The 9694-nt window shown below is 54.3% G+C and overlaps 1 protein-coding gene across 1 annotated transcript in view; it reads right to left on the reverse strand.

The window, feature by feature from the left end:
- Positions 1-205: 205 nt before the first annotated feature.
- The window catches only part of LDLRAP1 (low density lipoprotein receptor adaptor protein 1), a 28839-nt gene continuing 19350 nt past the window's right edge, over positions 206-9694 (reverse strand). The window contains exons 7-11 of the mRNA XM_011955672.1: positions 6946-7018; positions 6521-6604; positions 5883-6013; positions 4169-4203; positions 206-2239 (exon numbers count right to left, since the gene is read on the reverse strand). Coding sequence (XP_011811062.1) covers positions 2095-2239; positions 4169-4203; positions 5883-6013; positions 6521-6604; positions 6946-7018 — 468 coding nt within the window. The 3' untranslated portion in view covers positions 206-2094. The remainder of the gene's footprint in view (positions 2240-4168; positions 4204-5882; positions 6014-6520; positions 6605-6945; positions 7019-9694) is intronic.

Raw genomic sequence — 9694 nt, forward strand, 5'->3', positions numbered from 1 at the left:
ATCACACACACACACCCAGCTGCTGGGTGAAAAGGGGGCCCCACGGGGCCTTCAACGCCGGAAACCTAAGACTGTCACCCCCCAGCTCAGTGCTGCACCTGGGCACGTGGCCCCACCCAGCCTGCAGTCACTGCTACTGCCATCCCCAAAGGGCAGCAGCCGCCGGACGCTGCCGCCGGTCATCCATCTGATGAGCACTGCTTGCGTTTCAAAATGAGAACATTTATTATTTGTTTTTTCCTCATTAAACTTTCACAAATAAAGCACAGCAAGACTTGCCTGCAGACACACAGGGCACAGACAGCCCGTCAACGAGAGATGGAGACAAGGGCCAGTGTGGCTCTCACAGGGCAGCGCTTCTCAGAACCCCTGGCCCCCCTTGTGCCAAGGCTGGCCTGTGTCAGGCCTCGCCCACGCCGCCTTATGACAAATACAGAGGCTGATGCCAAAAAGATGGCTACAGAGCTGGGGCAAGAAAGTTATCCTCTTGTTCTGATAATGACCCTACAAATCCCACCCCACCCTCAGGCACCTCCATCTAAGGTGTCCGGTTACTCCAGGTAAGGAGGTTCTAAGGAGGGCTGTGTTTTCCCTGGGGCTGATGAAACTTGCTCAGACAAGCCAGGCCACTGGGAGGCACCTCAGGATGGCAAAGATGCTGGAGGCTTTGCTGGCTTTCAGGATGCCGGGAGCCCCACGGGGGCAAAAGGGGAGGAAGGAAAGAGATTCTAAAGACAGACTGCTGCTGGTATGTCCCAACCCAGGGTCACAGTGTCAGCAAAGAGAACAGCATGATTCTGACAGAGTTGGATTTTGTTTCACCCTTGGGATGAGCAGACTTCAAACACTGCATTTTCACGGAAATCAGCAAGAGAGACAGCTAGCAGGACACGGGGCTCCTGCCAGTTCTGTGTGGAAAGGCACCAGATGGTTTGTTATGAAACACATTTTGGTCAGAAAATAGCTGGGGTTTTTTGGTTCCTGGGAGGACAACAAAGCTAGAAGCAAAGGAGGTGTGAGTTGTGTGAGGAGGAGGCAGAGAAGAAAGCAGCTTTGGCATCAGACCTGGGTTCTACTCTTCACTCTACCCCGCCATGCTTGAGGCCTCAGTTTCCTCATCTGTAAAGTGGTCACAGAATATTTCCAAATAAATCTAGGTGTCAGGTTTCACACATCATCCCAGGAAGTATGGGGAGGCGGGGCACAGAGACACTCAAAGAGACACACAGAAAGCAGAGGAGGAGCACAGCCTTGCGTGCAGGGGAGAAGGCAGGGAGGGACCCGACAGAGGGCGGTCAGAGATGATCCCCGCAGTCAGTCGCCGGGAGCGGGGAGCAGCCAGTTACACTGGTTCCAAGCACAGGTGGCGACCATCCACGGGGACCTTGGGCCCCTTCTCCTGGAGGAAGGGCAGAAGGAAAGCGGGATTCAATGCAGCACCATGGAGGAGCCTTCAGGGCCACACCTGCTGTGAACGCTTTAAAGTGCCAAGCTGTATCGTCTTTGGTCAGGAGCTGCCCCTTAGTGTCTAAGAGCCTGGGGTCCAGGACTCAAGCCCCGCCTGCCGGGCCCTGAGGAAGGAGAGCAGGAGGACACATTCCCCTTCTGAGGCTGTGGGTGCTCTCCTGTGCTGGGGGGTGAGGGGAAAAAATCACTGAAATCCAACGGCTTTCAGGAAGCAGGATGCCCCCAGGGAAATTTGGGTCCTTAGAAAGACAGACGGGACTAGAAATGCTTTGGTCACAGTCCTGATACCCACAGCCAGGGCAGAGCTTGCTACAGGAGAGCAAGCGGGAGCCGACTGCAGCACTGCACACATCATGCAGCAGGAGACGTGCCTGACGCAGACTGGCTTCCGAGCATAAGCCAGAAGTCACTGAATAAATATTCAAGGCATCTTTTGGTTCTCAGAGAAAGAGCAGGGCTTAAAAAAAAAATCTCTCCCCTGCCTGACTGGCTGCAGCTCTGATCTTCAGGCTGACAGTGCTGAGGGCTGGGAGAGGTGGCGGCGGGTTCCGGAGCCGGCTCCCCCGCAGCAGGTGGCTTTGGTCTGTCAGACGTCAGGGTCGCTTGTGTCCGGCTGGCCCCAGGACCTCAGAAGCTGAAGAGGTCATCCTGCTCTGGGCCGCTGCTGTCAGGCTTGTCCCAGTCGACAGGCGAGAGGCACTGGGCGTAATGGATGTCCTGGGCTGTCAGGCCAGTGTCCAGGACCTGAGGGTTCGTCCGAGACTGGGCAAGCCTGGAAGGCAGAGCTGTGTGAGCCGAGGGCCTGGGTGAGGGCCGGGGGGCCCCGGGGTCAGATGCGAGGAGGCACCAGTGGGGAACAGCAGGGCAGGTGGCCCAAAAAGGAAGCCCCAAGTACAGTGGAGGTGGAGGAGCCTCAGATCAAAGCACCTCCCTTGAAAGTCAAACAGCTCAGAGAAGTCTGGGGCAGCCAGCAGTGCACCCACCCCCGGGAGAGGCCAGAGCACTCACTCTGTGCCCCAGCTCAGTCAGGATATGCCCAGGAAAGAGGAGAAGGGGCACTGGTGGTAAAGGGAGCGGCAGGGGTGGGGTGCGGTGGGGAACAAGCTGTGGGAGGGAACACGGAAGATTCTTTGGCTATAACTGTGTCAACACCGTGCTGTTCGAAAAATAAATTTACAAAGGGAGACAACCTACATGTCCAAAAGAATAGGGGAGAGTTGGCCGGGCGCGGTGGCTCAAGCCTGTAATCCCAGCACTTTGGGAGGCCGAGACGGGCGGATCACGAGGTCAGGAGATCGAGACCATCCTGGCTAACACTGTGAAACCCCGCCTCTACTAAAAAAAGACAAAAAACTAGCCGGGCGAGGTGGCGGGCGCCTGTAGTCCCAGCTACTCCAGAGGCTGAGGCAGGAGAATGGCGTAAACCCGGGAGGCGGAGCTTGCAGTGAGCTGAGATCTGGCCACTGCACTCCAGCCTGGGCGACAGAGCAAGAGACTCCGTCTCAAAAAAAAAAAAAAAAAGAATAGGGGAGAGTCAAGTAAATCACAGCCGCTTCCCTTAGGAGAATGTTAGGCAGTCAATGGAAGGGGTGTTTACGAGGAGTTTTTAACAGCCTGGAGCAATGCTTCTGACACATGAAAAATGAGGATCCCAAAATGCAAATATGATGAGCTGATCAATGCAAAATAATGTATATGTATAGGATTAGCATGAATTAAGCCCAAAACTCTGAGCTGTGGGATTATGGGATGGTGTTACTTTCTGTTTAATGCTTTGCTAATTTTCAAAATTGTTAATAAAGGGCACACGATGCTCAAAACAGTGTGGAAAAGCAAATAAAGGATTTTCTTCAGAGGGCGGGTTTAGTTAGCCAGTGAGGCAGGGAAGGTGTCGCCCTTGCCCCAGGCTGGACCAAGGGGTTTCCACCAGTCCCTGGCAAGGAGGAGGCAAGGAAGAGGAAGGAGGAAGCAGGAGGGCAAAGACCCTGACTCTGTCCTCACTCACTGGACCAAAAATCGCGGACCCCAACCCCAAACAAAGCCCCTGATGTGGGAGGGCTGTAGGAGGCTGCTGAGGGTCTCAAGGGAGAAAGGGAGGCCTGAGAGACGGGGACCCAGGGCTTGGAACCCTGACCTGCCAGGCCTCTCCTCAGCCACAGCCTTCTCAGTGGCATGACCCCAAGCTGCAGGGGACCACAAGGATGGCCCCTGGGAAAATGGGGACATGCCACCACCCTCAGGCTTTACCAAAACACCTCCCCACTGTGCCTGACCTTCCCCGCTGTGGAACGCTCCACAGCTTCATTAAGCACTTTCTCCCTTCCCTTTTTCATAAATGCAGACCTCTGGAGAGCAAAGCCTGTAAAAAAAACAGCCCATTTTTGAAGGCCACGCCAGGCGGAGGAAATCAACTTGAGCTGCAGTGTGTTTCACTCAGCTCAGACTGAGGCAGAGCAGTCACCAGGAATAGTTTTTGACTCAACATTAAGAACTTTCTAACAGCTCTGGACAACGCTGGAAGGGGTTCCCTCCCCAGACAGTTGGCTCCCTGCCCCTGGAAGCATTTGAGTGGAGGGATGGGTCTGTTGCTCTGGAGGGGGTCCGAGTGGCTCGTGTTCTTAATCACATCCCCAGGGGAAAGGGTGGCAGGGCCAGTCCACACACGCCAACCCCGCCATCCAGCACAGGAAGCTCATGTTACCTTGAAAACGCTTCATCCAGGCCATCATCCAGCTCCTTGGGGAAAACAAAGCAGGAGATAAGAACTCTGTTTGGGGGAGCCCACGCTCACAGCTGGAGCTTGTCCCAGCCCTGGGTAAGCTACAGGGACTCTGGACACAAGCTCAAGGTGGGCGCCTGGAGGCACGGGCTCAGGCAGGCCTCCTGCCTGGGTGCATTGCCAGCATCTCAGACCAAGGACCCAAAGCTGGAGATGTGGGAGAGGAGAAAGGGCATGTCCTAGGGTGTCTGGAGACCCAGGTGGGTTCAGTGCCCTGCTCCACTGCTACCTGCCCATGAGACCTTGGGCAAGTCACTCCTCCTCTTTGAAACTCAGCTTGTCCTTCCGTAAGAGGAGAGCGTCGGACCTGATGACTTCTATGGCTTTCAAACTCCAAAAGGAAGAGGGTGGGGAAGGAAGTTTTCTTGCCTTCATTTATTTCCAAAAGCCAAGCCAAAATTCCAAGCTCATGAGGGATAACTGATGCCAGGAGTCCCATAGCCTCAGTGGAAGAGCGATGGGTGAGGTCCCTCCATGGCCTGCTGGCGAGGATGGGCAAGTGGCAAGGGTAGTTCCTGAACAGCAGAGAACAGGCTCAAGGGACACCTGGGGAATTCCCAGTACCCAGATTTTTAAAAATTAAAGAGACAAGTTAACATGTGATTCTGCAATGGATCCTGGGCCAGAAACAGGACACCGGAGGGGCACCTGGAGAAATGTGTAAGTTCTACAGATTATACACAACCGCACGGTATCGTGTTTCCTGATTCTGACCACTGTAATGTGGTTATGCAGGATGTTAAAAATTGGGGAATCTGGATGAAGGGTGAAGAGGAATTCTTTGTACTACTTTTGTAACACAGTCTGAAATTATTTCCAAATGAAAAATTAAAATTTCGGCTGGGCGCGGTGGCTCAAGCCTGTAATCCCAGCACTTTGGGAGGCCGAGACGGGCGGATCACGAGGTCAAGCGATCGAGACCATCCTGGCTAACACGGTGAAACCCCGTCTCTACTAAAAATACAAAAAACTAGCCGGGCGAGGTGGGCGCCTGTAGTCCCAGCTACTCCGGAGGCTGAGGCAGGAGAATGGTGTAAACCTGGGAGGCGGAGCTTGCAGTGAGCTGAGATCCGGCCACTGCACTCCAGCCTGGGAGACACAGCCAGACTCCGTCTCAAAAAAAAAAAAAAAAAAAATTAAAATTTCAGGTTCCTTGGGGAGACTCTTTCGGCAGAGGTCATCACCCTTACTGAGATGAAAAAGCTGAGACAGAGAGGTCAGGGGGCTTGCCTGAGTCCCTGAGGGAGTCAGGGACCAAGCTGGTGACTGCCCAAGTCTCTGGGTCCTCATTCAGGCAGCTGAGGGGGAGGGGTGTCAGGAGCAAGCTCTGCCACACCAAGAACAAGGGCGCCTTTGGCTGGTCTTGTGGTGGGCAGAGCCGTGGATGCTCAGGCCAAGAGGCCAAGCATTGTGAGGAGACAGCTGTGCTGGGAGCCAAGCCTGTTGGGGACGCAGCCTCAGGTTCAAAAGGGACATTGTTTATTCCCCATCCTGGGCCTGGGCACTACCGGGCTGGGTCTGGTCCTCCCAGAGGCGCACAAGTCACGGGTCCCAGGGCCTGGTCCCTGGAGCAGCCCAAGGCTCGCCCAGAGGTCAGGCTGAGGATCACCGATCTGCTGGCCACACAACCACTCACCCAGACAACACTGCTGCCACTCAAGGCTTGTGGCCGCGGCACCTCGTCCACGTTGGTGGTGTTGGCGCTGACCGTGGACAGCGGGGCCTTAGCCGTCTCCTCTAAGTCCAGCAGGTTCCCAGTGGCGACCACTGTGGGGGATCCGGTCAGGCTGTCAGTGGGAGATCAGCCTCTTCCTTCCTGGCCCCCTCCTGGGCTGTCCTGGCCCTGACCCTCCCCTCTGATGTGGCCTTGCCCAGGCCTCCTAGCAGAGCCCGGCCCTGGCACCTCCCCACGCCAGGTGCACAGCTGCCCACAGAGTGAGAACCTGACTAATGGCTTAGACTAAAACTTTTGTAATCACAATAGTTACGTTTTCTTAAGCGACCACACAACAGTATGTTAAGTATATACAAAGGTAGACACGTATTTATATATTTGCATAGGGATATATCTCTAGAAGAAAATGTACTAAAATGAGTTATTTCTTCCCCTTATCTACATTTTCTAATTGATCTGTAATGAACGTGTATTATTTCTCTAACAAAACAAAAGTGAAAAACCAAGAGGCTGTCCCAGCCCAGGCAGGAGCAGGACCCCCTGGTGAAGCACAGCCCCAACACCCCACGGCCGAACCCCGCTTCCCTGTCAGGACTCACAGCTCTTCAAGGCGGGGGTGCAGTCTCGGCGGACCCCCAGGACATCCCCTCCCTCTTGGTTGGCTTTGTCCCTCTTCTCTTTCTCTGCAGGACCAAGGGACAACATGTTGGAGCCTCAGACCCCAGCACTCCGTCCCCAGCAATCACCGGGCAGGGGTGATTAGCCGTGGCCAATCTCAGGGGACAGTTTCAGGTTTCCAGCCGGGAGGAAAGAAACCTTTCGGATGTCAGTTAATCCTCACAAGCACCCTTGGGGAGGGAGACAGCTGTTCCCATTTTTCAAATGGGAAAACCGAGACTCTGAGCGGTGAAGGGACCGGCTCACAGTCACAAGCCAGGTGGGTGATGAAGCAGGAAGTCGGTCCAGGTCTGACGCCAGGGCCTTCACCTCCCACCACACCCACAATGTAGATGCAAAGTCTCACCTTCCTTGGACACCTGCCAAAACTCAAAGGCGACTTTGAAGGCCTGGGCTACGGTGAGGGTAACAGCTTGTGCCTGAAAACAGGAAGTGGGGATGGGGAGGGGTGCAGTGTCAGCCAGGGCAGAGCAAGTCTGCACTGGAGGGCTGGGGACTCCAGGCCAGGCCCCCTGGCTCCCTCCCTGCAGCTTCTGCAGCTCCATCCCAGGCTCTGGAATGCCTCCTGGGCAGAGCAGGGTCCTGGCCCTTCCCAGGTCTCCAAAGCAGCCTGGCGTGTCATAAGGCCACAGCCTCGCAGAGGCAGTAGGGGCTTCATCTTTACCATCTCTGGTCCCACCAAAGTTCTCACCCTCACTCTAGGGCCCTGCCTGCAAAGGCTGTTCATCTCCATGTCTTTTCCTTCCCCTTTGGGCTTCCCTAAATTCAATGAACTGTAAGGCTTACTTCTTCCAAGAAGCCCTTCCTAATTACCTGTGGACTTAACTTAGCCCTTGGAATTAGAGAACAGAAAAGCCAGAATTGGAAGGGCCCAGCCATTGCCCCAAATGAGCCACAGCCAGAGAGGTGAAAGTTAGGTTTCGGTTGGGACTATGCCAGGGTTTATAACTGGATCCCACAAAGAGAGTAGAAGGCTTGTCAATTTCCTGACAGGAGCAAGATGTCAATGAAGGCCTGGGGACCAAAACCGGTCAGTGCTATAACCCACCTGTAAGGAAGGGCCACACCTCGGCCCTTCACCCCGGGGAAACTCCCCCCACACCCCTCCAAACCCAGCTCAGATATCTGTCACCACCTCTCTCCTATCACCAGCCCCAGACTCCTCTAGCCCCACCCACCTCCCTCTGGCACCATGCATGTGAAAGTGTCACTGGCTCCCCTGCCTGTGTTTCCCCCAGCTGTGTGCACCCTAAAAGCAAGAATCAGTCTGAACACCCTCTGGAGCAGGCCAAAGCCTCCCAGAGGTGGCAACAATGCTGGGTGAATTACATTCATCTGAGGGGCAGGCCTCATTCCAGCCAGGACCTATCCCCAGCCCATATTCATCTCAACACCTTCCTCTCTCAGCCATTCCAGTCCAGGGTTAATCAACTCAGCTTCTGGGAGTAGAAGTCCCAGAGTTCGCAGCTACAGCCAGAAACATCTAGCTTCCCTCTGAAGCCCTGGCTGAGAGAAGAAAGCACCAGCCTCTTTCAAGTTCACAACAAGTTCAGGCCTTACCAGCTTCAGCCCCACTCCCTGCCCTCCCTCAGACAACTCAATTTAATTGAGAGACGGACCTGTAGCCACTGCCTTTAAAACTCCTTTAAAAAAAATATTTAGGCCAGACGCGGTGGCTCAAGCCTGTAATCCCAGCACTTTGGGAGGCCGAGACGGGCAGATCACGAGGTCAGGAGATCGAGACCATCCTGGCTAACATGGTGAAACCCCATCTCTACTAAAAAAATTCAAAAAACTAGCCGGGCGAGGTGGCGGGCGCCTGTAGTCCCAGCTACTCGGGAGGCTGAGGCAGAAGAATGGCGTAAACCCAGGAGGCGGAGCTTGCAGTGAGCTGAGATCCGGCCACTGCACCCCAGCCTGGGCGACAGAGCGAGACTCCGTCTCAAAAAAAAAAAAAAAAAAATATTTAAAATTCCTAAACAAACTGACGGATCCGTGCCAATTAAACTTCACAAAGTATAAAACCTCATTTGAATGTCTCCAACATTTACATTTTTGATGGAAGTACAGGCACTTTATGGCAAAACTTAAATATGGTAATTAAGTATGAAACTCTTCGCAGCTGTTTACAATTTAAGCTGTCATATCTGAATCAAGTTTAATAGACCCAGTTACCATTGAGAATTGCCCATGAACTAAAAATATGGGCTAATTACCAGCCCAAGTCAGATCACTAAACACCCAAGCAAGGGCTGGTCACCCAATGTGGCAGGGATATGAAAACGCCATTATTTAAGCCTGCTGGAAATCTGGAGACACAAGCTTAGACTGCAAAGGCTGTTCACCTCCATGTCTTTTCCTTCCCCTTTGGGCTTCCCTAAATTCAATGAACTGTGAGGCTTACTTCTTCCAAGAAGCCCTCCCTAATTACCTGTGGACTTAGCCCTTGGAATTGAAGAACAGAAAAGCCAGAATTGGAAGGGCACAGCCCTTCCAATTCTGCTTGCATAAATCTGCTTGCTCATTTGCATACATTCCTACCCTTTTGCCCTGAAGTCCCAAGCTGTAAGTTAAACCAAATACAACCCAAGAGGTGGATGTGTGCAGGTGGCTGCAAGCCCAGGCTGGGCAGGGACTGGGAGTGGGGTGGGCCCTGCTTCCTGGGGTGGCTGCAGGAATCCGAGGACCAGCATTAGGTGAGAGACTGCTCGGGCCTGCCCAGGCGGGATGCCCGCCCCTCCTGACTGCCTCTGGCCTGCAGGTCTGCCTTATTAACCTTGCCTAGTTTTTCACATTCCTTGTTCCAAGGAACCAGGCTGCTCATGGCTCAACAGGGGCCAGAAACTCAGACCAAGACAGCCATGTGCCCCCAGGTGGAAATGGGGGTAGCACTTTGCTTACCATCAGCCCAGGCCCAGCAGCTGCATGATGCCTTCACTTCGGAGCCCAGAGGCCTCCCAGTTGGGCAGATGGAAGGGAGTCCTTGGAGGAACCCAATGCTGGCTGTGCCCAGCAGCACCAGGGAGGGGAGAGCTGCGGTGGCTGTGCCCAGCAGCACCAGGGAGGGGAGAGCTGCGGTGGCTGTGCCCAGCAGC

The sequence above is a fragment of the Colobus angolensis genome, unplaced genomic scaffold (assembly GCF_000951035.1).
Source record: "Colobus angolensis palliatus isolate OR3802 unplaced genomic scaffold, Cang.pa_1.0 Scaffold4, whole genome shotgun sequence".
NCBI lineage: Eukaryota > Metazoa > Chordata > Mammalia > Primates > Cercopithecidae > Colobus > Colobus angolensis.